Below are 27991 nucleotides of genomic sequence, written 5' to 3'. Positions count from 1 at the left end.
AAATCCCTAGAAGTTAATGAAGTACAAAGCAATTTGTACCAGGTGCAGCTGTGATCGGGGCTGGGCAGATTTAACAGCAATGTCATACATTCAACAAAAACTTATTGCGCACTTACTTTGTGCTAACATTATCCACTGCGGTGATTAAGGACAATAAAAGCCATTAAGTAAAAGAATTGTACGTTAGACGGTGATTCAAGCTTGAGATAAAAATCAAGCAGGAAGGGGCACGCAAAGCGAGGAGCGGCGCAGAGCGGGGACCCCTGACCGCGCGGTTCCCAGAGGCTTCCGCCCTCTGTGTCTCTGGCTTCTGGCGAGGACAGGGTTAACGCCGTGCAAGGCTGCGGCAGCCGCACTGTGCGCAGGCGCGCGGCGAGGCATGCGCCTGCGCAGAGCGCTGGGCTACGTGGCCGGGCCGGACCCCGGAAGTGGCCCGTGTGGAACCGCCGCGGTACCTCTTCTCCGAGCCGCGCTAGCGCTAGCGGAGGATTTGTTGTTGCGTTGCGCGCCGGCCCGCACCGCCATGCTGAAGAAATTCGACAAGAAGGACGAGGAGTCGGGTGAGGGAGCCCAGGCCTGGGTTTGAGGGAGGCCGGACCTCCGCGCAAGCCCCCAGGACCACCCCCCCGGAATTCTTTAGGTGCCTCTGTCCTCACCCCGAGGCCGAGGCCCACGGTCGGGTCACAGAGGCTTATGCAAAGCTCCACGACTGGCCAGTGGTGGAGATCAAGCATTTCCCACGCCCGCTCCCCCTCGTAAGCTCGGACCGCGACTCGCCGGGTGACCTTGGGCGAGTCTCGCTCTTCTCTGGACCTCAGTTTCCCCATCTATCAGAGTAGAGTGTCGGGGTGGATTCTCCCTTGTTACTTACTTCATCCAACCACTGACTGATCTGCGGAGACGTTGTGCGGTCACTGGAGAACCCTGGCTCCATTCATTCGTTCATTCATTCAGCAAACTTAGGGAGGCTTACTGTGTGTCAGGTCTTGTACTGTCGTGATACAGCAATAGAACAAAGCAGACAGTCAGTCCCAGAGCTGGGAATATGAGAATGAAATAAACAAGGTGGTCACAGGCCTAGTGGAGGAGACAAACATCAACCAGGTAATCACACACGTCATTAATCACAGAGGTGAATTTGCTATCTAGAAAACCTAGACATGGGGTGAGTGGTCCCTGGCACATAGTAGGGACTCAGCAAGTACGGGCTGCATACATGAATGCAAAGTGTGACACCAGGAAAGTCACAGAAAGGGCTGTACCAGGCATTGCTGCTGGGTGACCGTAAGTGGTTTGAACTGAGTGGAGCCCCCCTGCGTGGTAGGATCTAAGGCAGATCGCAGAGCCTTCATTGCATTCCTGAGGAGTTTGAATTTTATTAGATAAACAGCAGGGATATCTTCCCCTTCCCTATGTCTGTGAGAGTTTTGAAATTCAGAGATAGACCAGTATTCATTCTTCTCCATTCTTGATTGTAGGTGGAGGCACCAACCCATTCCAACACCTGGAGAAGAGTGCAGTACTCCAGGAGGCAAGTGTCATCTGTTCCCATACTGGTGGGATGGAGATATTAGCACTTTGAAACAGTGATTTAGGAGTAGTAGGAGAGAAAACCTGTGCGAGACAAAACAGGAAAACTATCTTGGAGAGAGTTCATTATGCCGATGTTTTTGTTGATGTTAATCGTTTCTTCTTCCCCTTAACAAGCATTTACTAAGTACTTGCTGCTCAGTAGGTCAGCCTATCCATAACCATTATTTAGGGAAGATTTCAGAAATTGTGTATAGATGAGTTAAGGAAAAAAGCCTCTTCCTTTATGAAAATAAGCTTGTCTAGACAAGTGTATTTATTTTCCCTAGAACTTCTCAGAGCCTTGAATATGCTTGAGTGTAGCCAATGGAAGGGAATGAACTGGGCTAGAAAGTAATAGTCCTGGTTGCTTCCTCTAGGCTCGTGTATTTAATGAAACTCCCATCAACCCTCGGAAATGTGCCCACATCCTCACCAAGATCCTTTACCTCATAAATCAGGTACCAGGGTGAGGCTTGGGAGTGGGAAAAATGGTGCTGGGGAAGGTTTGGGGGATGGTGCACAAAATTATCATGACGCTTAGGTGCGGTTGCAGCCACTGGTCCAGCTTGTGGTTCCCTGCAGCATCCAGCCCTGCTGTGTTGCCTCTACTGGCACCTCTGCAGGCCAAGGAATGGCCTGGGGTGATGCAACCAAGAGCCATCTGGCTCCTCTTCCCGGGCTGAGGCTTCTTTCTTCATTACCACAGGGGGAGCATCTCGGCACCACCGAAGCAACCGAGGCCTTCTTTGCCATGACCAAGCTCTTTCAGTCCAATGACGTAAATACATTGACCCCAGTTTTTCTTGAGGGGGAGCAGCTTATAACAGGGTGGTGGGAGGACCAAGGAAAGTCACTGAGGACTGCCTTTGTGAGATCAGAGTTTTTCTCATCTCTTTCACAGCCCACCCTCCGTCGAATGTGCTATTTGACTATCAAGGAGATGTCCTGCATTGCAGAGGATGTCATCATTGTCACCAGCAGGTGAGTTGTTGGGCCGTGGTGCCTTCTGTGATGGGCTCAATGGACACAGAGGGCATTCTTCCTCTCGTGGGTTCTAGAGTTATGAGACTTGCGGCTGGCATAACCGCCTGGCACCCTTTCCTGTTCTGTCTCCCTCATCTTCCAGTTACTGCTGTCAACCCCATGATTGCCAACCCTGGCAATTCCCCTTTTTAATTCTCTGGCCTTAACTTGGGCACAAACCTTTCCTTCCCTTGGTTCCTCTAAGTCCACAGAGCCAGCAGGAGCACATGGGTTAGGAGAGGTTTATAGTAATCCAGGTAAGCATGGTAGCAGAGCCAAGGAGCAGATGAGGGCGTGGCCTCAGGGGAGCAGGCAGGGCAGCCTCCGCTGTGCTGAGCACCTCTTCTCCCCCCACAGCCTGACCAAAGACATGACCGGGAAAGAAGACAACTACCGGGGCCCGGCCGTGCGAGCCCTTTGCCAGATCACTGACGTGCGTCCTCCCAGCCCCCCGGCCCCTGTTTCTCAGTCGAGGCTCTCGAGCTTGTCCTTTGCATGCTTTGGGTTGTGCCCCATCTCCTGGGCAAAGCCCGGAGCCAGGTGCTATGTGGGAGGGTGGTGGGTGAGAAGATAGGAAAACGAAACGTTGACTGCCCCCACACACCGCTCCCTCCCCGTTACCTGCCCTCCTCAGCGTTGCTGGGGATCGACTGGGTCCTCTCACCCACCTCTTATTCCCACAGAGCACCATGCTGCAGGCTATTGAGCGCTACATGAAGCAGGCCATCGTGGATAAGGTGCCCAGCGTCTCCAGCTCCGCCCTGGTGTCGTCCCTGGTGTGTACCTGTGGCCGGGGCCCCGCAGATGGGGTGGAAAAACAAAGGAAGGAAAAGCGTCTCCATAGCCCCAGAAACAGGCATCTCATTCCCCTTTTCAGCCAGGCGTCGATCGAGGAGGGGCCCGTTTGGATGGCCTTGACCCAGACCTTGGGACCCCACAGATTGTAGGGAGTTTGAAGCAGCCAGGAGGTCTTCTGCCATGGCTGGGAGAGTGAGGGGGCAGCCGTCCTGAGCCGCTGTCTCAGAGGCCCAGGACCATGGTGGGCCCTGGCTGTGCAGTTCAGCCCAGGACCATGTGAGCTGGGCTCGACTGCAGCCTGCCCCCGGGAGGCCTAACGGGAGAGCCTCCTGCCTGTCCGCGTCTTACTCTGCCCTGTTACCCCCAGCACCTGCTGAGGGGCAGCTTCGACATGGTCAAGCGCTGGGTGAACGAGGCCCAGGAGGCGGCGTCCAGCGACAACATCATGGTCCAGGTGAGCTGCGAGTAGCGGGGTCGAGACTTAAGGGACCTCAGCACTTGGGACAGCACTGGCCAGTCGGGGTTGACACTCGCCCCTGGAGAGCCCTGGCCGGCTTTCATCCTGGGTCATGGGGGGATTTGGGGGCTTCTGGGGAAGAATCCATGGTGCCACTTGAGGACACTGGGGTTAAAGACTGTGTACCAGCTGGTGCAGAAATATTCCCATATTTTGGTAACCAGCCAAGCATTGTTTTGGGGTATGTGATTTATGGCAAACCTGGCTCAGGCTAGGAGAGGGCCTCCTAAATGCCAAGCTGGCTTTGTTAGAAACACACGTACATATCTCAGTGGGGCTTTCATCTACTTAGCTCTTTCTCGGCGGCCCAGGCGAGTTATTTCTTATATCTCTCTGAATCTCCGTTTCCTCATTTTAAAGTGGGAGTGAAGGTCTCTACCTCACAAAAGCACTGAGGGTTAAGTGAGATGACACGTGCCACCTAAGCCGTCTGGTGCGCAGGTGCTCCTTCACTAGTCGTCTCTTCCCCACATCTCTGCTCTCCTCACCACACTGGCTGATTCGCGCCTTCAGAGCCAGCCGTGGCCCCTCACCGTACCTGTGAGGCTGACACAGCCTCTGTGCCTCAGCCCTCAAGGGCCACTCTGGTATGGAAGCGAAGAGAGAGAGAAGACAGGAAAGAACTCTCCAGAGGAGGAAACCCTGGACTTCTGGCCCTCTAGACCTGCTTCACCATTCCCAGCCAGGGTGGGATAAGACTAGCTACCTTCAGGGCTCCCGTAAGGTGTCCGAGGTACATGTCCTTGCACGCGGCGGTGCCGTACCCTGGCTTCACCATCCCTCCTGGTGGAACAATGCGACGTCTCCTCCCTTGCCTGTCATTTCTGTGGTGTCTGTTGTCACTCTGCCTCTGCCTGTCAAAATCGGAAGTGAGAACGAGAGCAACAGGCTCAGTCCCGTGTCTTTGTTAAACATTTGTTCTGGGGCTGGGCGTGCAGAGGGTCTCAGAGAGTAGACACAGCCACTCTGAGGTAGTTCGTCTATGTCTGTTCCAGTTTGCTAAAGCTGCTCAAGCAGATACCATAAAACAGGCCAGCTTTTGTATTTTTTTGTTTTTTAGAGGTACCAGGGATTGAACCTAGACCTTCGTACATGTGAAGTGTGCTCTCAACACTGAGCTATATCTGTTCCACAAGGGTCAACCTTTAACAATGGGGATTTATTAATTTGCAGGCTTACAGCTTTGAGGCTGACAAAAATGTCCAAATCAAGGCATGATCACGCAATGCTTCCTCCCCAAAGACTGGCCGATGGTGATCCTTGGCTCCTCTGTCACATGGCAAGGCACACGGCAGTATCCGCTGGCTCTCCCCCGGCTCTCTTCTGGGTTTTGTCGCTTTCAGCGTCTTGCTTCTGTGGCTTTCTGTCCAAATTTCATTCTCTTATAAAGGACTCCAATAAGAGGATTAAGACCCACCCTGAATGAGTCTACTCACCAAAAGAACCTATTTCTAGCAGGTCCACAGCTACAGGAGTGGATTAACTTTAAGAACGTACTTTTCCAGGGTCTGTACAGCTTCAAAGCACCACAGTGTCGGTCTTAGAGATGAGGAGGCTGGAGCCCAGGTTGACGCTGGGATTCGCCCAGGGCCATGCAGGTATTAACCAGAGCTTCGCGTGCTTGTGCTCTCTGCTCTCGCCTCTCCTCCAGTACCACGCACTAGGGCTTCTGTACCACGTGCGTAAGAACGACCGCCTGGCCGTCAGCAAGATGATCAGCAAGTTCACCCGGCACGGCCTCAAGTCCCCCTTCGCCTACTGCATGATGATCCGGGTGGCCAGCAAGCAGCTGGAGGAGGAGGACGGCAGGTAACGGGGCTTGTCCCTCCCTGGGGGGGAGGCCTCCCTCGTCCCACCGTGCAGGGCTGCCCCACCTCTTCCTGCTGCCCTGTGTCCTTCTGTAGCCGTGACAGCCCACTGTTTGACTTCATCGAGAGCTGCTTGCGCAACAAGCACGAGATGGTGGTGTATGAAGCTGCCTCGGCCATCGTCAACATGCCAGGCTGCAGCGCCAAAGAGCTGGCCCCGGCTGTGTCAGGTAACCCCACGCTCCACCCTGTCCCCTCGCTTGTTGAGTGCCTTCTGGCCCTGAACCAGGCTTTGGGGGAGAGAAAGAGAAGGCCCTCAGATCGGTGGCAGTCTAGTGTTATGAAAAGAGCTCAGGGAGCAGATGTGGCTCAAGCAGTTGAGTGCCTGCTTCAATTCCTAACAACAACAACAACTGAAAACAAGCAAATGAAAAATCCAACTCAGGGGCACGGATGTGGCTCGGGTGGTTGAGCGCCTGCCTCAACACAGGAGGTCCTAGATTTGGTCCCTGATGCCTCCTAAAAACAACAACAACTAAAAACAAACAAGCAAATAGAAAAACCAACTCGGGAGCCTGTGTGGTTCAGTGGTTGAGCGCCAGCCTCCTGCATACAAGGTCTGGGGTTCAATCCCCAGTACCAAAAAAAAAAACCAAAAGCACTTGGTACTTAACAAGCACCTGCTTCGTGTCCCCACTGTGCCGGGGTCCTTCACCTGCACATTTTGGGGCTGGGGTCATTTGAGTTCCCACTTGCCACTGAAGAGGTTGAGGCTCTGGGCGCATGGCAGAAGTGAGTTCAGATCTGTCCTGGAGCCGCTGGGCTGGCTAGGTGGGGGGAGATGGCCTAGTGGGGGAGCCCAGGGTGCTTCTGCCCTTCTCTCGGTCATTTATGAAACCAGCATGTGCTCATGAGGTGCTGAGCTGTCACGGGTGCAAAGAGGAGAACATCCAAAGGGGTCACTCAGAGCAAAGACAGGGAGCCCTGCCGCTGCCCCGGCTCGGCTCTTGTCTCTGCCACTTACCGTTTGGCGGCCCTGGGCAAGGCCCCTCACTGTCTCTTTAAAAATCTGGGTGACAGCAGTACCTATGGCATAAGTTCATGGTCGGCAGCAAAGGTCTCTCCCGTACCAGTTGCTTGGCACAGGCCCTAGCAAAGCACAGTGTGACGTTGGCTCTTGGTTATTGCTACGGTAGATACAGCAACCTAGGGTGTTTGGGTCCTGCCGTTAGGTATTCGGCTCCTCGGCCGCAGGACCCCGTGCGTTGTGTTGAAGCCTCCCTGTGTCAGGGAAGAGAAAGCGTGTCATGGTGTGCTCAGCGGCTGGCACTGAAGAGCGGGTGCATGGAGCAGTTAGAGATGGAGAGAGTCACAGGGGGCTAACTTCATATTCACAGAGTGGGAGAAGGGGAGAACATTCTCAACAGGCCAAGCCCCGTGAAAGCAAAGACCCAAAGGCAGGAGAGTTCGATTTTTGGATTTCTCAGGGATGAGCAGATGTCCTGTTTTTCTCACATTCTTCACAGGGTCCTTGTTTGGAGAGAGAAAATCTCCCTTTCTTGTTAGAGGAAAAAAATTCAAAGAATTAACGAATTCATTCTTAATTCTGATTTGTATAGTCATTCACTCTTATTGTTCATATTTTCAGAATAAGAGATATTAAATAGAGCCTGCAAAGTAAAGGTTATCTTAATTTAAGAACAAGAAGAAAAATTAAATTTTTGAAAGAATAAAAAGCCAACTTACAAAGGAAGAAAGATAGATAGTAGACATGCCAGCTACTATGAATGAGTGCAAAATTTAGCTCTGAGCTTCTTGGCAGCCAGGGCAAAGGGAGGGCTGTGGTCCCTGACACGGCTCTCACGTAGTTATGGGAAATGAGCCAGGAGTTTAAGAGAGGATTTTGTTTCTTCCCCCAGAGGCAGTTAAACTGGTTTCTGTACACTCAGCCGGGGGGGCAGAGTGGAATTTGTTACAGTCTGGGGCTTCACTCTGATTCTGCCCCTCACTGGCTGCTGACCTGAAGCAAGTCCAGTTGCTTGACCCCTCGGTGCTTCAGTCTCCCTGTCTGTAAAATGGGAGTCGTCGTAGCTGCTTCCTAGGGTGCTGAGTCAGTGCGGCGACACACGCCAGGTACTCCGCTCAGGTGCGGCATCGGCACCAAGCAGGCGCTCGGTTCCCCTGAACACAGCAAGGCCTCGCTGCCCACAGCTCAGTGCCCAGGGAGAGGGGCAGAGCTGAGCGGGGGTTTGAGTCAGTGTCCCCTGTCCCCAGAGACCCTCCCCCAGGCGCTCCCAGCTGCTGCGGATTGGGGAGCAGCCTGGCATGGGGCATCTGTCTTCCCACAGTGCTCCAGCTTTTCTGCAGCTCCCCCAAGGCCGCGCTCCGCTACGCCGCTGTCCGCACTCTCAATAAGGTAAGAGCCCAGGGTTACCGACAGCGGGGTCGGGCCTCTAGGGAGGACAGGGCGAGGTGGGCTGATCCAGCTGGAGGGGTTCCCCAGCGCCACCCTGTGGGGGTGGGACGAGCTCTTCCGAGGAGCCCTCACCTGACCAGACTGTCAAGTGAAATGACAGGCTACACGTCCTGTCCTCTTTTATTATTATTATTATTATTTTTACTTTTTATTTTGAAATACTCTCAAACTTAACAGGACAGCAAAAATAATACAAACTCAATATAGAGAACTCCATTATAAGTCCACTCCCCCAGCTACCCAGATCCATCATTTTTAACATCTTGCCACCTTTGCCCTTCTCTTCTTCCCTCCTTCCCCCTTTCTCCTTTCCTCCCTTCCCTCCCTTCCCTTCTTTCCCTTTCTTCCTTATCTGTCTATCTATCTGTCTATCTGTCTGTCTATCTATCTATCTATCTATCTATCTATCTATCTGTCTTTGAACATTTGAGACTAGGTTACATCCATCATACTCCTTGAACACAATACTTCCATGCACACTTTCTACGAACAAAGGTATTCACTTGTGTAGGTATCACATTCAAGAAATTCAACTTTGATTTAAAGCTTGTATTCTCTATTCCAGTTTTCTCATATGTCCCAGAAATGTCCATTTGAGCCTTTTCTCCTCCATTCTTAGATCCCATCCAGGATCATGTATTGCATTTAATTGTCATTCTCTCTCTAATATTTCTCGCTCTATTTTTAAATTGTGGAAACATGTATAAAACATAAATCTTCCCAACCCAAACTGTCCCAAGCGTACCATTCAGTGGGATTAATCACATTCACCATGTTGCTGTACCTTCACCACCTCCCATTACCAGAATTTTCCCTTTACCCCAAACAGAAACCCTGCACTCATTTTGTATTAACTCCCCACGTCCCCTGTCCTCCTCCCCTGGTAACCTGTACTCTACTTTCTGTCTCCAACTTTGTATATTCTCTGATATTTTCTGTGTAGTTGCCACGCGGCTTAAATTTAACATCCTAAATCTATAGCAGTCTCATTTGCTTTGATACCCACTTGATTTCAGTAGCATCGATAAGCTATGTTACTCCACCCGTCCTTCACTCCATGTGAAGTTCTTGTCTCAAATTACATATTCATATGTTGTGAGTCCAAAATCATTGGTTTACCATTACGTTTTATCTATTTATCCTTTAGATCTTGTAGGAAGGAAAGGTGGAATTACAAATCAAAAATACAATAGTACTGGCACTTATATTTACCCATGTCATTATCTTTACCAGAGACTTTGATTTCTTCATGTGACTTCAGTCAATGGTCTAGTGTCTTTTCTTTCACCTGCAGAGCCTTCCTTAGCATCTCTTGTGGGAGCTGTCTGCTGGTGACACAGTCCCTCAGCTTTTGTCGATCTCAGGATGTCTTCTCCCTTGTGTTGGAAAGGACACTTGTGTGGATACTGAATTCTTGGTTGGCAGTTTTTGCTTTTCCACACTGTCAGGGTCTTCTCACTGCCTTCTTGCCTCTGTGGTTTTGATGAGAAATGGGCACATAATCTTATGGAGGCTCCCTTTTCCTTCTTTTGTGGTTTTCAGAATTCTCTCTTTTATCATTGGCGTTGCAAGGGGTGGGCCTCTTAGGGTTTATCCTGTCTGGAGTGCGTTGAGCATCTTGGATGTGTGTATTCGTATCTTTTGTTACACTTGGGAAGTCTCCAGCCATTATGTCTTTGAATATTCCCTCTGCCTCTTTCTTTCTACTCCTGCTGGGACTCCCACAGTGCTACGCTGGTACAGTTGACCCGTTCCACAGGTTCCTCAGGCACTGGTCACTTTTCTTCATTCTTTCCTCTCACTGCTCCTTCAGCTGTAAGATTTTTAAATCTTAATATTCATGGATTCTTTCCTCTGCCAGCTCCAATCTGCTGTTGAACTCCTCTAGGGAATTTTTTTTTTCTCTTGCTATGACCTTCAACTCTGTTTGGTTCCCTCTTCATAATTTCCATCTTTCTATTGATAATCTCTTTGCATTCATCTGTCATTTTCCTGATTTCCTTTAGTTCTTAGTGCATACTTTCCTTTAGTCTTTGAGCTTATTTAGGATTTTAAAGGTCTGGCTGGAATGTCCACTGTTGACCCCCCCGTTGGTAGTTCCTAATGCTTTAAATCTTCTCCTTTGACTAGACTGTTTCTTCCTAGTTCTTCCTATTATGTGTTTTGTGATTTTTTTTTTTAAGATTTATTCCACCACCACCACCCCTATTCCCCTCATTGTCTGCTCCTGTGTCTACTTGCTGTGTGTTTTTCTGTGTCTGCTTGTATTCTCATTAGGTGGCTCCAGGAACCGATCCTGGGACCTTCCAGAGTGGGAGAGAGATGATTATTCTCTTGGCCACTTCAACTCCCTGTTCTGCTACATCTTCTTATTTTCTCTCCTCTGTGTCTCTTGCTGTGTCATCTTGCTGCACAGCTCTCAGCATAGGCTGGCACTCCTCTGTGGGGCGGCTTTTCCTGTGCTGGGTGGCATTCCCACTCAGGGGGCACTCCTGTGCAGGGCAGCATTCCAGCATGGGCTGGCACTCTGCATGGGCCAGCTCGCCATGTGGGCCAGTATGCCCTCACCAGGAGGCCCTGGGTATTGAACCCTGGACCTCCTATATGGTAGATGGGAGCCCAGTTGGTTGAGCCACATCCATTTCCCCATTTTGTGATTCTTTGTTGACACCTGGACAGTGTGATCTTTTACTGTGTTATCGCTGGAATTTAGCCTGTGAGGCATCTGTTCTTTAAACTTATATTCAGCTAGTGTTGTGACAGAGCTTTCCTTGAATGCCAGGAGCTAAGTAAAAGAGAAAAAGAAAAGGAAACACCCTTCCCAGTCTTTGCAGATTGACCTGTGCCCAGCGCTCTCCCCACCAGCTTATCCGTACAGTGAGTTTAGAGAGTAGCTTGAGGCCATAACCTGGGGGCCTTCCTGATAATTCTGTGCCTGTGTCTTGTCTTGGGCCTGCTGTGTGGCCCTAGGAATTCCCCCTTTACAGGAATATAAACGTCCTCATTCCCCTAGGAAGTAGTTTCCTCGTGGTCCCAGGCTCAGCACCGCGGGTGCTCCAGCCAGCAGTCCCTTGCCCCAGGCTGCCCGCCTTGACCGCTCTCCACGATGCTCTGTAGGGGAGTCCCGCAGCCACCCTCTACAGCACATGTAGGGGCTGGGCTGGGACGGCACGTCCCTCAGGCCATCTCCAGACAGATTGGGCCGGACTTGCATCCTCCTGGCGTAGGCACTCGCGGGTTACTCTGCTCCCTCTGGAAGGGAACCCGGCATCTAGGCTGGATAGGAGAGGGTCCCGCCAAGGTGCCCGCTGGCCCTCCCACTTTCAAGTAGCCTTTTTTCTTGACTCGGTGCTTGTCCTGTTACTGCAGTCCTTAAATTGCTTTTTGGAGCTTTGAGGAAGGTGTTCCTGCGAGTTCTCTTGGGGGCTGGGAGCCCTGGAGCTTCTCGTTCTGACATCTCGATCGGGGCGGGGCTGGTCCTGCCCTCCTTGTCTCTCTCTCTTCCTGAACAGGTGGCCATGAAGCATCCGTCTGCAGTGACAGCCTGTAACCTGGACCTGGAGAACCTCGTGACGGATTCAAATCGCAGCATCGCCACCCTGGCCATCACCACCCTCCTCAAGACGGGCAGTGAGAGCAGCATCGACCGCCTCATGAAGCAGATCTCCTCCTTCATGTCAGAGATCTCTGATGAATTCAAGGTACCCAGCGTAACCCTCCGGAACACCCACAGCCCCCAGCATCGGGAGGATACTCTGCGCCTGCCCTCCGTGTCCACCAGCCCTCACCCTGGGGTTGACCCGAGGGCTAGGTGGGGTGAGAATCCAGGCGAGGCTGGTGTGGTCCCGTCAGAGGGCTGGCACTTAGGCACGCACATCCCCACCGCTATGCCTCCGTCTTGTTCCTTGGTGCCGCGAGACCAGCGGCTTCCAGCCCAGTCAGGGATTCCTTTGTTCGTTCCGTAAGTAGTTTCCCAGTGCTGGCCGTAGACTGTAAATGATCTTAGGAGTAAGGAATACAGCAGAACATAGCAGGACAGGTAGCTGCTCCCCTGGAGCTTACCAGTGAGGCGCGATAAACAGTGAACAAACAAATGGATTGACAAGTTTGTTTCAGACCATGGCAGTCCAATGAAGAAGACGATAGAGGTTGCCAGGACCAGACCAGATTAATGCAAGCGAGCCAGCTGTGCAAAGAAAGGGGCGAAGAGGCAGCGGACTGGCCATGAGGGGCCGTGAGCTTTGGGGATGGTGGCAGGCGACTAAGTCAGAGAGTGGGCAGAGGTAGAAAGTGTTAGGGCCTCAGGGGTCCTGGTAAGAGCTCTGACTTTTAAGGAAGGCATTGGAGAGTTTCAGAGGTTTTTTTTTTTTTAGTTCTTCTTTTTTTTTAACCTTTATTTTGAACTAATTATAGATTCCCAGGACGTTGCAAAGAAATGTACCAAGCCTGTGTACTGCTCCCCCAATCCCTGCCAACATCCCACACAACCACAGTATAATATCGAAAACAGGAAATTGACCTTGACACTATTCACAGAGCTTATTCTGATTTCACAGGTCATGTCTGCACTCATTCTTGTATGTGTTTGTATCTCTATGCAATCCCCTGCATAATTACCACCATCCCTGGGAGACTCTCATGTTTATAATCTCATCCATCCCCTCTCCCCCATCCCTAACCCCTGTCAACCACTAATCTATCATCAATTTCTATGATTCTGTCATTTCACAATCGCTACATAAATGCAACCATACAGTATGTCATTGGACAGATTTAATCAAGGCTGGCGGTCATACAAATAATTATAATGTAGCATGGTGTGTTTTCTGTCGAGGTTTGTGCGAAGTGTACAGAAAGGGACTCTGCCTATGGGTTACGAGATTATTTCGTAGACGGTGGAATGACCTAGCAGGGTTTGCATGTTAGAAAGGTCCTCCTGGAGCAATGTGGAAGCTCGCCTGGGGTGAGGAGACTGTTGCAGTACATCGGTAGAGAGATGACGGCAACCTCACCCGGGCAGCAGGAGAAGGGGTAGAGGGGGTGGATAAGAGAGCTTTTGGGGAAGTAGAGCCATTTGTCAGGGCACGGGGTGAGAGGAGAGAGCACATGTCAACAAGAGGACACCCTTTTCTGGTTTGGCTTAGTGGTGGTACCATTGATGAGTTTGGGAAAGAGGGGGAGAATTGGATCTTGAAGATAATGACTGATCTTAGCTACTGTGAGCTGAGGTGCTGTGGGCAACAAGTAGTTGGAAGTTCAGGTCTCGAGCTCAGATAAGAGAGAAAGAATTGGGAGTCCGTGACATAGAAGAGGTAGTTAAAGCCATGGGAGGAAATGAGGCTGCTGACAAGACTATGTATGAGAAGAGAAGGCGGCCGAGGACGGGATACCAAGAGTGGCAGCCTTGACGAAAGAGCCAGCCAGGATAACGAGTAGCAGTCATCGGCATAGGAAGAGAGTCAAGACCAAGTGGGCTGGCGCGGGAGCGTGTAGGCTTTCCTCGAGGTCTGAGTAGAAGAGCAGAGTTGGGGAACCCAGAGTCTGAATTGGGGGCCATGAGGACAGCCGTGCATGGCCCCCTGCCTTGGACAGACTCCAGGACGAGGGCCCGATGGGCTTCCCCTTGCCTCCTGGGCCCCGTGGGCCACCTCCAGGGCCTGGGCTCACCTGGCAGGGCCCGGTGGCACCCAGTGATTTGAGTACACTCGTTGTCACATGTCTGTCTGCCTCAGGTGGTGGTTGTCCAGGCCATCAGCGCACTGTGTCAGAAGTACCCTCGCAAACACGCCGTCCTCATGAACTTCCTGTTCACCATGCTGCGGGAAGAGGTGAGCATGCGGCACCCAGGGGCACGCCGGCTTCCCTGACACGGGGCGAGGGACCGCTCAGCCCGGAGCCAAGAGCCTCTTCTAGCCCGAGCAACCCGTTAACTGGGTAGATTTCCTGGAGCTTGAGGTTCCTCAAACTCTGGACAGGTGGTGTGAACATGCACTGACTGCTATTAACTGTAATAAATAACTCATGACTCATCACCCGGCCTTCAAGGCACCTGCCCTGAGGCTATGCTTGTGCGGTAGGTGGGAAGACATGTCATCTGCTGGTGTGGTCCAGTGCAGACAGGCTGGGGCCTTCCAGATGCCCAAGGGTGGCGTCTTGTAAAACTAATGCCAACGTTGTGACGCCGTTCTTGTTTTTACCCCCAACATGACCTGGCAGTGTGCCTTGGCCACCTTTCTTGATGAACAAAGCCAGTTTAACTCAGAGGAGCAGGGGCCAGGTGTTCCTGGGGTAGATTTGGTACCCTGGTACTTGGTCCCCCTTTCCCTCCAGCCCCAGAGTGGCCCTTGGACCAAGGCAAGAGAGGGGCCAGGGTCTTGGGATTTCCCAAGAATGTGAGAAGGGAGAAGAGCACCTCACTGAGTGACCTGGCACCCCGTAACCGCCCACACAGCGCGCTCAGTCTTCCAGGACCCACACGGGCATACCTTGTCAGTGGACATTATAGGCCCCCTTTAAAAATCAGGACCCTGAGGCTCAAGGGTGACGTGTCCTTCCTGTGGTCACCTGGCCAGCCCGCGTCTGTCAGCCCGGCTCCGACGCCCAGGCTTTCCCCCAAGACCTCCCGGGAGAATACCCGGCTCACGCATTCGTCCTCAGCACCCAGGCGTGGAGGCCTTATCTTCTAGAAGTTGCTCTGCAGAGGGGCTCGCCGTTCTCCTGGTCAGAGCCTTACTGCAGTTCATCCGAGCTTCTTGGGGAAGGTTACACGTACCTGCATACCTAACGGTTTTGTTTCTTTGTTTTGTTTTGTAATAATAAACTTTACTTTTAGAGAAGAGATTACAGGACATTACATCACAAGTATAGAGGAGGGGAGTGGATGTAGCTCAAGGGGTCGGGCACCTGTTTCCATGTACGAGGCCCCTGATTCAATCCCCAGTACCTCCTAAAAAAAAAACATGAAGGGGAGATGGAAATACTCGTGGAACTTCGAATTCCAATAGTCTTGTCATACAAATTAATGTGACAATAAAAAAAGTATAGGGGATTCCTATATAATCCCTACACACCCAAACACACCCATTTCCCCCTAATAGTAACGTCTTATATTCATATGGTCCCTTTGTTACAATTGATGAACCACGATTGAATTGCCACTAACCATGGTCTATCATTTACGTTATGGTCCATATTTTGTGCTGTACAGTTTTATAGGCACATGTCATGTGTCACTGCAGTATCATTCAGAACAATTCCAGTGCCCTAAAAATGTCCTGTCTAAATCACTGTCTTTATATGAATGAGTGACATTTTAAAAATAACATCTTTTTTGAGGTATGAGTCACATGCCATACAAATGACATCTCATTTATTCTTCAAAATACCTTGTGAGGTACGCACACTAGTAGTCCTTATTGACTTTATTATGAGGTCCACACAGTGCCGTAAAACAAAAGTCGTGATCTGGTAACTGCGGGCCAAATCCAATACACAGACACATTTTATTTGGATTTTACAAAATTTAAAAATGTTTGAATTATAGCCAATTTAAAAATCAGGATATTTCATATTTAAAAACGACCCCCCTCCCTTGGTCCATGAAAAAAAAATACACCAAATATACCTAAGGACTATGGCTAGTAATATTGTGGTGATGTTCTTTCACAATGGTAAGAAATGTTCCACAACAGTGCATGGTGTTGTTGGGGGAGTCATGTTTGGAAAGTCTGCACGTAATGCATGATTGCTTTGTAAACTCACAACATCTCTGAAAAAAAATATGTATTTTTTTTAAAAACCCTGACCTACACCCCCCACCACCACCACCACCATGAGAACATATTTGCAGTTTCTCTTGGAAAAACTTGTGTGCTCTGGCGACACTAGCCTGGGCAGGGCCTGCCTTCTTTCGGTGGATGTGCACTTTCTGTTGCCCCCTGATTCCCAGCCTGCTTCGTTTAATCCAGTTACATGCCTGGCACCTGGGTCATTAAAGTCTGTATGTCAGGGGGTCCAGATTTGAACTGAATCTTTTAGCTTCCAACTACCCTGTTCCTGCCTTTTGTCTCATCTCAAAGTCGGGAAGGAGAGTAGGACCCAAAATGTTTCTATCCTCTCCTATTGGAACCGGAAAGGGCCCAGTGAACATGCAATCCAAGCCTATTGTTTTACCCAAAAAGACAAGGGAGGTCCAGGGCACCGGACACCTTACCCAGGCCGCACCCCGAGTCGGCAGCAGAGCTGGGGGCAGGAGCCAGGTGTGCTGCCTCCAGGTGCTGGGTCTGGCCCTCCGTCCCTGCCCTGGGTCGGCCCTGGGCCTCAGCCCGTGCCTGGAGAGAGCAGCCTCCACAGTCGGCTCAGCCCCCTACCCCCCTGCAGGGTGGCTTTGAGTACAAACGTGCCATCGTGGACTGCATCATCAGCATCATCGAGGAGAACTCGGAGAGCAAGGAGACGGGGCTGTCGCATCTGTGCGAGTTCATCGAGGACTGCGAGTTCACGGTGCTGGCCACACGCATCCTGCACCTCCTGGGCCAGGAGGGGCCCAAGACCAACAACCCCTCCAAGTACATCCGCTTCATCTACAACCGAGTGGTCCTGGAGCACGAGGAGGTCCGAGCAGGTGCGTCCAGGTGGGACTGGAGGCGGGCGTGCCCCTTGCCCAGGAGCTGTTCTCCTGGCACAGCAGGGCCCCGCCTGCCATGGTGTTCTGGCCTCGCAAGCTCTGTTTTTTATAGCCTTGTAGGAAGGGCCTGAGGTCGCGAGGTGTGTGGTTCTTAGTCCTTTCATTTTGTTTTATTGGTTTATTTTTAAGTTTCACTACATGCCAGTGTTTAAAATTCACCCTCTTAAAGCATACAATTCAATGTTTTAGGTTTTATTATGATTTTTTTTTAATGTTCTCATGACCCCACTGGACAGATTTTCTTCTTTCAGCAACCTCTTTTCCTTAAGCGATAGTTCACGTTCTCATTCACATTAACCTACGGCTTCACTGCGAATTGAGGCTCTTTGGATACAGAAGCTGAGAAGCCTGATGCTGTAGCCAGCTTCTGTAGCCTCATAATGGTGGATGCTGAAAGCAGCTCCTGGACCGTAGGAGGAGCCCTCGTGGTCACTGGGTCCTCTCCATGATGTGGGGAGGACGTGGACGCCCAGCGGCACTGAGGCCCCCCCGAGACGGCTCACTGTACTGGTGGCAGGTGTGGGCCTCGGGATTGAGGCTGCTCGGCTCTGAGCGCTGCTGCCTCGAGGCCCGGCTGAGCACCTTGAAGTGAGCACACGAGGACTGCCAAGCGCATCAGGCGTCTCCTGTTTGCTTCACGACTGCAGGCGCTGTGAGTGCTCTGGCCAAGTTTGGAGCCCAGAATGAGGAAATGCTCCCCAGCATCTTGGTGTTACTCAAGAGGTGAGTCAAGGCCCAAGGGCCCAGTGGGTGGCAGGTCCCTCTCTCTCCAATGGAAAAAGGAGAGAAGAATTATGTAACTGTTCCTTGTAGGGAAAATTGAAAAAGAGAAAGCATGGAAAAGCATGGGGCAAAAATGTCCGGCAAAAGCCCACCACCCAGAGGTGACTGTTAACCTGGGATTTCTTTTTTCTTTTTTAAAAGCTTCTTTATTAAGATACAACTCACATATTATGGCATTCATCCACCTCAAGTATACATCTCTGTGGTTTTTATCTTATTCAGAGGGGTGCAACCATCTCCACAGTCAAAGTTCAGAGTATTTTCATCTCCTTACACTGAAACCCTGTGTCCATTAGCTGTCACTCCCCAACTCCCCCAGACCTCCAGCCCTGGCACTCACTAATCTACTTTGTGTCCCTCTGGATTTGCCTATTCTGGACATTCCTATAAATGGAATCACAATAAGTAGCCTTTTGTGTGTCTGGCTTCTTTCACTTTGTGTGATATTTTCCAGGTTCATGTGGCATCTATCAGAATTTCATTCTCTTTATGGCTAGTATCCCACTGTGCGGCTCTGCCATATCTCATTTCTCCATTTATCAGTTAAGGGACATTTGGGTTGTCTGCACTGCTGCTGGGAACCTGCGTGTATAAGTTTTTGGGTAGACGTGTGTTTTCATTTTTCTTGAGTGTATTCCTAGGAGTGGAACTGCAGGATCATCCTGAGTTCTTTCTGGCATTTACCGTTAGTTACAGGAGACTGACACTCTCACCAGTGGGCTTTCCAGAGAGTCCAAAGGGAACAGACAAGGGCGTTATCCCCTTATTAGCTTCATGGACCCCTCGGGGTGTTCTGATGCCCGCATTCCAGAGCCGCCTGCACACCCCACCTGGGGGCTGCGTTCTCGGCGCTTCCAGGGGTCTGCTTCCCCGACACGCCCTGCTGAGGCCTGGAAGGCTCCCCTGGCCCCCTCTCCCCACTCAGCAGCACCTTGCGTCCCGCTGCAGGTGTGTGATGGACGATGACAACGAAGTCAGGGACCGAGCCACCTTCTACCTCAGCGTCCTGGAGCAGAAGCAGAAGGCCCTGAACGCCGGCTACATCCTCAACGGTGAGTGCCCCGGCAGCCTCGACTAGCCCCGGCCGGGCTTCTGCGCAGGCGGGCTTCCGCGCAGGTGGGCTTCCGCGCAGGCGCGCCCCCAGGGAGAGGATCCAGGACAAGACACCCGCCCGGACTGTCGTGACACCTTCACGGCGTCCCTCGAGCTCAGGAGACCCAGGGCCACGCAGGCTGCCGCAGTTTGGAGGAAGCAGCCCCCTGGATTGAAAGACCAGCCACCAATAAAAGCTCTGTCCTCACAGAACTTCGCGCTTTAGAGGACACGCTTATCCGAATGTTTACTCCTCCTGCCAGTCCTGCGAAGGAGGACGTGGTGGCCCAGAGGGTTAAGTGGCTTACTCAGGGCCGTACAACCTGAGATGTAGAGTTTGAAACCCCAGAGCCTCACTCCGGCTGGGTTGGTGGCCGGGAGGGAGTGGTCCCTGGCTCTTTTGTGTCTTCCAGGCAGAGTGACCTGTCTCCCATCCCCTCTAGGTCTGACTGTGTCCATCCCTGGTCTGGAGCGGGCCCTGCAGCAGTACACTCTAGAACCCTCGGAGAAGCCTTTTGACCTCAAGTCTGTCCCCCTGGCCACCGCACCCATTGCAGAGCAGAGACCAGGTAACCCCCGCACCCCCTGCCAGAGGCCCTAGGGCAGGGCTGGCCTCCACTGGGGAGGCTGCAGTGGCCATGGGGCCACTAGGCTGGCCAGGCCGGGCGGCACAATGCCGGGACAAGGGCTTGCTCCATGAGACAGACACACACGTAAGCTTGCTCTTTTTTTTTTTTTTTTTTTTTAAGATTTATTTTATTTCTTTCTCTCCCCTTCCTTCCCTGTTGTCTGCTCTCCGTGTCCATTTGCTGTGTGTTCTTCTGTGTCTGCTTGCATTCTTGTGTGGCACTGGGAAACTGTGTCGCTTTCTTTGTTGTGTCATCTTGCTGTGTCAGCTGCCCGTGTGCCACGCCACACCTGGGCAGGCTGTGCTTTTTTCGCGCGGGGTGGCTCTCCCTGCGGGGCACACTCCTTGTGTGTGGGGCTCCCCTATGCAGGGGACACCCCTGTGTGGCACAGCACTCCTTGTGCACGGCAGCACTGCGCGTGGACCAACTAAATGCGTGGGTCAGGAGGCCCTGGGTACTGAACCCTGGACCTCCTGTATGGTAGGCGGACGCTCTATCAGTTGAGCCACAACCACTTCCCTAAGCTTGCTTTCTTTCTCACGTGTTTTCCACGTCACACTCTCAGGAGAGTTGAAGTTGCAATCCCTTAGTAACAGCACTTGGGTCACCGCTCATATTTGCTCCCACAGAAAGCACCCCCATCGCGGCGGCCGTCAAGCAGCCTGAGAAGGTGGCAGCCACACGACAGGAGATCTTCCAGGGTGAGTCACAATGCCTCTCTCAGCAATGACTGAGAGTAAGAACCGTCCTTTACTGGGCCTCCCCGGAGTGCTGGACCTGCAGGGTTCTTTAGGCCTCTTAACTACCACATTTGGCCTTCAGAGTTAAGAGGGGAAGGCTGTGATGTCCACTTGGTATCTGAGGAATTGGAGGTTCAGAGAGGTAAAGTGACCTGCCCAAGGCTGCACAGCCAGAGAGTGGAAGGGATGGGATAAAAGCCAGATCAGACTGCCTGAGAGCTTTGCTGCTTGGCCTCATGTCCGAGGGCACTGGCCCCTGGAGTGCCCTGGCCACTTCAGGATGCCTGGTGAAGCCCAGCTGGGGGCCAAGGAAATGGTACTTACTCTTGGGTTCCAGATATGTTTAGTCTGTGCTGCCTCTGGTCTTGTGGGTGCTTTTTGTTTTTGTTTAATTTTTAAATTTTTAGTCTTGTGTTTGTGTCTAGTTGCCAGACTGTTTTTTATCCTCATCCTCACCCACCGAATTCCTACCTTCAAGGCCTGGCACAAACCCCTCTCCTTCCGCGAAGCCCTCGCTGGTCTCTCGAGCGCATTTCTCCCCCCAGCTCTTCTGTCTTCCCTTCAGTAGTTCTCCACAGTTCTTCGCGTTTCGTCTGTCACAACACTCAGCCTATTGCCTGCCTGCCTTACGTGATGATCGCATTAAAAATTAAATTCCCACCCTTTTCCAGTGCATTCCAAAATCCTGTCTTCTGTTGACCCAATATGTTTTAAACTCAGAGGATCCCGAGTTAACCAGGATCGCTCACCCCAACCTTTCCTTCTTTGCTAGTCCTATGGCTGCTGGAACAAATTGCCCCAGACTTGGGGGCTTCAAACAATACACACTTACTAGCTTATAATATGGGAGGTCAGAAGTTCAAAGTGGGTTTCACCATGTTGAAAGAGGCCAAGCCCCTTTGGAGGCTTAGGAGAGAATCCGTTTCCTGGCCCTCCCCATGTCTGGAGGTATGTTCTTTGGCTCGTGGCCCCTTCCTCCATCTTTAGAGCCAGCAGCGTTTGCTGCTACCGAGGTCTTTTGTGGGGAAAATGGAAAGTATTCCTGGTGGATGGACCAACTTGAGCAAAGTTAGGGAGAAGAGAAAACGGACAGATACGTTCAGGAAACAGCACATAGCCTGTTGTATATACATACCATCCTCTCAGGCAGGGTGGAAGTCATGAGAATTTATTAGAAACCTTCACAAGTCGGTGTGGGCATCAGGCGAAGTGAGTGTGTGGCCTGTGGGTTTCAGAGCAGCTGGCAGCGGTGCCGGAGTTCCGTGGGCTCGGGCCCCTCTTCAAGTCCTCGCCTGAGCCCGTGGCCCTCACCGAGTCAGAGACGGAGTACGTCATCCGCTGCACCAAGCACACCTTCACTGAGCACATGGTGTTTCAGGTGAGCAGGGCGGGCCGAGGCTCAAGTGGCCCCAGTCTGATGGGTCCTGCAGGGCCACAGCACCCTCAGTCGGTGGGAGCCCAGCTGGGTGTCAGGATCTGGCACCAAGGTGTGTGTCCCTTGGCCCTCTTAGCCCAGGACCTTTCTGGCTCCTGAGTATAAGCACAGAGTCAGGGAATCTGGGGCAGGTGACTGGGGCAAGGTCAGCTTGACCGAGGGGGTGAAAGGTAGGCCCTCCGGCTCTTCCTGGGCAGCACAGCTCCGACCGAGAGCAATGTCTGAGCACCTTCTCTTCCCTGGTCCAGTTTGACTGCACCAACACACTCAATGACCAGACCTTGGAGAACGTCACGGTGCAGATGGAGCCCACAGAGGCCTACGAGGTGCTCTGCTGTGTGCCTGCTCAGAGCCTGCCCTACAACCAGCCTGGGACCTGCTACACGCTGGTGGCGCTGCCCAAGGAAGACCCCACAGCTGGTGAGTTCCCCACCAGAACCACTGTGGCCTCCCGGGAGCCCATGGGGTCAGGATGGGGTGGGCAGCGTGGGCAGCGTCGGCTCCGCGACTGCAGTCCCAAGGAGAACAGGAATGGCACTGGCCATGTATTGTCTCATTTACTCTTTGGTGTTTTTTTTTGCTTAAACAAAGGGAATTTATTGGCTCATGGTTTTGATGCGAGGAGAAGTCCAAAGCAATGCTTGCAAGGCAATGCTTTCTCCCCAGAGTCTGTAATAATCTGGTGCTGGCTGCCAGAAATCCTTCAGTTTTCTTTGCTTGTAATTTCTGCCTTGCATCTATGGTGATGTCCTCTCCTTTTTCTTCTGGTTCTGTTGACTCCTGGCTTCCCTCAATTATTTTTCACAGCTAACCTATAAGGGTAAGTGCTGCTGTCCTATTCGTAGATGAGGAAACTGAGACTTGGGCTGAGTGGCTTGTCTGCATTCATTTGGCAGGTCTGTCTGGCTCTCAGACCAGTGCTCTCATTATACCCTGTCTTCTCCCAAAGACAAAGGCACAAACACTTAAACATCCCGCGCCCCCTCCTCCCAGACCTGGGGTGGCAAGCCTGGGACTGTTCTGTGGACACAGCCGTCCTGCACTGTCTCTGCTCTCTTTTCTCTTCCTTCCCTGGGAGGGAACTCCTTGGACCCATGACTCGACTACCCTGTCCTGCAAGGCAGCGTGCTCTGTCCAGATTCTTGGGGTTGGAGTGGCGCATCGCTGCTACGGGTCATTGGGCAGAGGCCTGGCGAGCGGGCTGTGGACGTTCTTCCTCCTGCCAACCCCCAGGGGAGCTTGTCCCCGGTAGCCGGGGACAGCCTCACTCACCCCCAGCGTTCCTCCCCACAGTGGCCTGCACGTTCAGCTGCATGATGAAGTTCACGGTCAAGGACTGCGACCCTACCACTGGGGAGACCGACGATGAAGGCTACGAGGATGAGTACGTGGTAAGGGACTCACGCCAGGAGGCTTGGGTCAGTGCCGGCACTGCAGAGCAGCTCTTTCCAGGAGCTGACAGTGGACTTGATTCCTTCTCTCTTGCTTTTTTTGGCATTACAGAGCTCTCAGGTTTTTTTTCCCTTTCTTATAAAAATACATGCTCAGTTGTTAAAAAATTAGGGTCATAGGAAAACCGTATAAACAAACAGAAAGGCATTACCTGTAATTCTTGGGAGTTATTTTTTTAGGGAAATGTATATAATTGAGGTCATCCTGTACATGATGAATCTTGCTTTTTTTCACCTAACATTATAACAGATGTATTTTCCATATCATTACAAATACTTCATAAATCCTGTATTTACAGAGATAGCATAATCTACTTGATAGTTCATTTCTCTAATGCTGAACATTTGGCTTTCCAAATTTTCACTGTAGTTTAAAATTTAGAGTTTAAATTTTTTAAAAAAGTATAAAAATATTTGCAATGTAATGTCTTCTTCCCCATCCTTGCTACCAGCCAACCAGTTTCCCTTCCAACAGGTAACCAATGTTATATCACATTAAACATCCCCTCAGGTACAAATCTGTTATTGGCATTTCAGATGATTTCTTTAGGATAGACTCTTAGAAGGAGAATAATTGAATTGGGTCAAGGGGTAAGCCTGATTTTAAGACTTTTCATTTATATTGTCAAGTTGCTTTCTAGAAAGATCAGATCCATTTATACCTGCTCGGAAGTCCTTTTTTTCCTGGAAAGTTATCTTGAATTTCTTTACTAAATTAACATTACACACAAGACACGACCACTGTAGGCTTTTATCCTAGTTAAAGGTACTGGGCAGTCCTTTCAAACACTGGCATAGCCCTTCCAATTCCACTCCTCTGTGCTTGGGTAGAATTGAGTACAGGATTGCTGGGGGTTTGACATGGGGCGGTGGCTTGGCGCCGTCGGAAGAGAGAGTGTTGTACGTAGCCTGGGAGCAGGGATTGTTAGAGCGCCTCATGCCTAGGGGGACAATCACTGTAGAAGACCCTTGGCATCCACCATTGGGTCATCCTACAGGCGTAGTGGAGGATGGGCCTCACCTGAGCCAGAAAGGACCCAAGGGCAGGAACTGCCACCAAGTGAGCTCCTCAAGACAGCCAGCTCTGAGGCCCCCTTCTACTGAGGGAGCTGAGCTTCACTTACACAAACCTGCTGGGTGCATGAATGGGGAACCTTTATGTAGACTCAGCCCAAGGCAGGTGACTGGGGTGTGTAATGTATCAGGTTCTGGAAGGGCACAGCTGTATATGTCAGGCTCTGGGGACACAGCAGAGGGAGGAGAGAGGATCTCTGGACCCGGGAATGGCTGCTCCTTTCGAGGGGCTCACAGTTGCCAAGGAGTGGCAAATCCTCGGAGGCAGAGCTTGAGGAGAGCATCAGTCAGTTCATTTGGATGCTGGATCCTGGGGGTACTGGCTCCAGGATGCTCTAGAAGAAATGCAGTCACCTGGCTGAAAACCCAAGGATGAGTAGAATCTTGTTAGAACGATAGTTGGGGTCAGGATGTTTGTCACTCAGGGGTCCCCACTGGGCTGTGCCTTGAGGCTAGGTCCCTAGTCAAGTTGTCCGCGAGCCTAGCACAGCCCATGCACCAGCTGGATGTGCTGTAGGAGGGGTAAGCGGATGGATTCAGGGCAGAGGCCCAGGGGTGCGTGGAGAGAGAGTTTCCCGGGCATGTGCTCCTAACTGCCGCTTCACCCCCAGCTGGAAGACCTGGAGGTGACTGTAGCTGACCACATACAAAAGGTCCTGAAGCTGAACTTCGAAGCAGCCTGGGACGAGGTCGGAGATGAGTTTGAGAAAGAGGAAACTTTCACCTTGTCGACCATCAAGACACTTGAAGGTATTTTGTGTGATCTAAGTACCTTTAAAAAAAAAAAAAAGACCAAAAAAAATTTGCTAAAAACAAGAACAAACAAAAAGACACTTGCAGTTAAAAATCCTGGGGATGCCTTTTCTGGGCTAGCCTTTCAAGACCCTTCGATGCTGTTCAAGTGCACTCCCAACCCCCAAGGATTCAGGCCGTGCCAAGGGCATAGACTCCCAGCGGCACTCCATTAAACGCCTCTTAAAAGCCCGTCGAGGAGGGGCAGATGCAGCTCAGTGGCTGAGTGCCTGCTCCCCACACACGAGGTCCCGATACCTCCTAAAAAAGCAGCGAGCACAAAATAAAGGGTTCAAAGTGTGTTTGTTTTTTGTTTTTTTTTTTTAAAGATTTATTTATTTATTTATTTAATTCCCCTCCCCCGGTTGTCTGTTTTCTGTGTCTTTTTGCTGCGTCTTGTTTCTTTGTCCGCTTCTGTTGTCGTCAGCGGTACGGGAAGTGTGGGCGGCGCCATTCCTCGGCAGGCTGCTCCCTCCTTGGCGCTGGGCGGCTCTCCTTATGGGTGCACTCCTTGCGCGTGGGGCTCCCCTACGCGGGGGACACCCCTGTGTAGCACGGCACTCCTTGCGCGCATCAGCACTGCGCATGGGCCAGCTGCACACGGGTCAGGGAGGCCCGGGGCTTGAACCCCGGACCTCCCATGTGGTAGACGGACGCCCTAACCGCTGGGCCAAAGTCCGTTTCCCTGTTTGTTTTTTTTTAAACAAAAAAAGCCCCTCGAGGAAGGTTTGGCGTGGCGGTGTGGTGGTGGCACAAAGGGGAAACCAGAGAGGTGGCTTACTGGCACTGGGATTTCTCCCTCCAGAGGCTGTGGGCAACATTGTGAAGTTCTTGGGAATGCACCCTTGTGAGAGGTCAGACAAAGTGCCGGAGAACAAGAACACGCACACCTTGCTCCTGGCGGGTAAGCGGCATTTCCACATGGAACGGGCCCGGATGACACTGGGACCGGGGTAAAAGATCCGGAGTTTCAGTCTGAAAAGTAAAAAACAATCTGCAGTGGTAGGTCTTCCTCCCCAGCCTTGCTACCAGTCATCCACGTTCCTTTCCACAGGCAACCAGTGTTACTGTTTCAAAAATGTCTATATATCCTGCCAGTCATGTTATGGATATAAAAGCTAATGCACCATGTTGGAGATAAGGTGATTAATAGTACCAATGTAATTCATTTCCCTTTTTTTTTTTTTTTTAACTCAAATATCTCTGCGGAAATGGTACATTCTTTGTTCTGTACTTTGCTTTTCATGTGCCAGTACATCATGAAGGTCTTCCCTGTTAATACATAGAACTTCCTCATTGTTTTTTATAGCTGCCCAGTATTCCATTGTATGGGTGTACCAGAATTCTATGGAACCAAGTCCCCTACCGACGAGCACGGAGAATGTTGCCTATCTTTTGCCATTTCAAACAATGCTATATAAATAGCCACACATAGGCATATCCATCCACGCATGTGTGCACACACACACTTTATTTTGCATGTGTGCACTGAGCATACCTGTAGGCTCACTTCCTAAAAACGGCATTACCACATCACAAAGCAATTTCTGAAATGCCTTCCCTAGGAATTGTATGCCTTATCCCCCACACTCTGGCCAGACTTTATGGATCTTTGCCAATCTGGGTGGAAAATGGTATCTTACTGTAGTTTTAGTTGACATTTCTTATTTTTATTGTGGTTTTTAAATTTTATTTTATTGTGTAACATGAAAAAAATACATATATACACACACCATAATATTTATTATTTTTTTCCATTTTTAAAGGTTTCGCATTTCTTACATTTTGAATGAAACTAAGCATCTTCTCAAATGTTGAAGAGCCATTTGTATTTTTTTTTCTGTGAATTGTTTTCATATCCTTTGTCCAATTTTCTTTTGATTTGGTCCTTTTTTGAATAAAAATGGGGTATTTTTAAAGCATTTTATCATGGAAATTTTCAAATATGAACCCCCAACAACAACAAACATCTGTATCACCATCTATTCTCAGATTATTTAAAAGTAAATCCCAGGTACTCTATCATTTTAACTACAAAAGGTCTGTGTCTATATGTTTCTCTACGATATAATGATTCTTTGTATAAGGGGGAAAAAAGGGGCTAATAAAATTATCACACCTAAAATAATTAACAAAAGTAACGAAAGGAGGTGGTTTTTCGGTTTGTGTTTTTTTCCCCTGAGTGTTTATACAGGGTTGGGAGGATGCCCTGCTTCAGTGCTCTCCCCCAGCTGGCAGCTTCCCACCGCACTGACGCACCCGTCCCCTGGGACTTGTGTGGTTCTCCCAGTGGGGCTGTCCCCTCCTCTCTGCTCCTAGATTCAGCCAGCATGTGTGAGCCCCTTGGTGGCATCAGACACAAACTTCGTGTGTCCGTTAATTCACGTCAGCCTTGGCAGAACCCTGAATAGGATACGTAATACTATCCCTCAACTTTGCAGCTGAGGCTTCTAAAGCTCACAGAGGCAAAGTTACTCACCCAAGGCCTCACTTTCATGGTCCAGGCTCACTACCCATTTCACACACCAAAGCTGCCTTGACTTGTTGCTGCAAATGCTACCCTGGGCCTTGTCTCCAAGCTGCCTTCTGCCTTATGCACCTGCACCTCTCTCTTCCCTTCTAGGTGTGTTCCGGGGTGGACATGACATCCTGGTGCGCTCCCGGCTGCTGCTTTTGGACACAGTGACGATGCAAGTGACAGCCAGAAGCTCAGAGGAACTGCCAGTAGACATCATCTTGGCATCTGTGGGCTAATGGGCCAGCCCTGCATGGGCCCTGCTCCTATCCCTTTCCCCCAACACTACATAGAAGTCACCCCTTCCTCTTGAACCCAGTGGAAACCTCTTCCCTGGCTTCAGTATTCAAAAACAATTAGGAATCTTTGAACATTTTTTTTTAAGATTGTGTTCCCTCACCTCCACCCCGATAGCTACGAGATAATTTTTTTTTTTTTTTAAATAAGGGATGATTTTAGCTTCTCCTAAAACTTGCTGCCATGCCAAGGAAGGAACATCACAAATGAATAAAATGTTCTCAACTCCTTGAATTTCTCTGTCCCCAAAGAAGCCATCCGATCCCTATAAATAAATCAGCATGTATTTATTGAATGACTGCT

The 27991-nt window shown here is 50.8% G+C and overlaps 1 protein-coding gene across 1 annotated transcript; it reads left to right on the top strand.

Annotated features, from left to right (window-relative positions):
- The first annotated feature begins 358 nt into the window (after window positions 1-358).
- On the top strand, window positions 359-27983 carry COPG1 (COPI coat complex subunit gamma 1). Its single transcript, XM_004475943.4, has 24 exons — window positions 359-560; window positions 1479-1531; window positions 1950-2030; window positions 2279-2350; window positions 2474-2553; window positions 2953-3028; window positions 3279-3371; window positions 3761-3847; window positions 5562-5719; window positions 5815-5948; window positions 8067-8134; window positions 11707-11895; window positions 13927-14022; window positions 16574-16817; window positions 17528-17603; window positions 18612-18715; window positions 19199-19324; window positions 20014-20085; window positions 21360-21502; window positions 21808-21979; window positions 22853-22950; window positions 24696-24834; window positions 25682-25780; window positions 27500-27983. The coding sequence occupies exons 1-24, from the start codon at window positions 380-382 to the stop codon at window positions 27628-27630; spliced, it is 2772 nt and encodes a 923-aa protein (XP_004476000.2). The 5' UTR covers window positions 359-379; the 3' UTR covers window positions 27631-27983.
- The last annotated feature ends 8 nt before the right edge of the window (window positions 27984-27991 follow it).

Source organism: Dasypus novemcinctus, chromosome 26, assembly GCF_030445035.2.
Source record: "Dasypus novemcinctus isolate mDasNov1 chromosome 26, mDasNov1.1.hap2, whole genome shotgun sequence".
In the NCBI taxonomy this organism is placed as follows: domain Eukaryota; kingdom Metazoa; phylum Chordata; class Mammalia; order Cingulata; family Dasypodidae; genus Dasypus; species Dasypus novemcinctus.
This window is presented reverse-complemented; position numbering and strand designations above follow the sequence as displayed.

Excerpts from the sequence above, each read along its gene's own strand:
- COPG1 (XM_004475943.4), top strand. The coding sequence starts at position 380 with ATGCGCCTGCGCAGAGCGCTGGGCTACGTGGCCGGGCCGGACCCCGGA. Across the intron at positions 561-1,478 it reads CAAGAAGGACGAGGAGTCGG|GTGGAGGCACCAACCCATTC; the intron begins GTGAGGGAGCCC and ends TCTTGATTGTAG. Across the intron at positions 20,086-21,359 it reads ACGACAGGAGATCTTCCAGG|AGCAGCTGGCAGCGGTGCCG; the intron begins GTGAGTCACAAT and ends TGTGGGTTTCAG.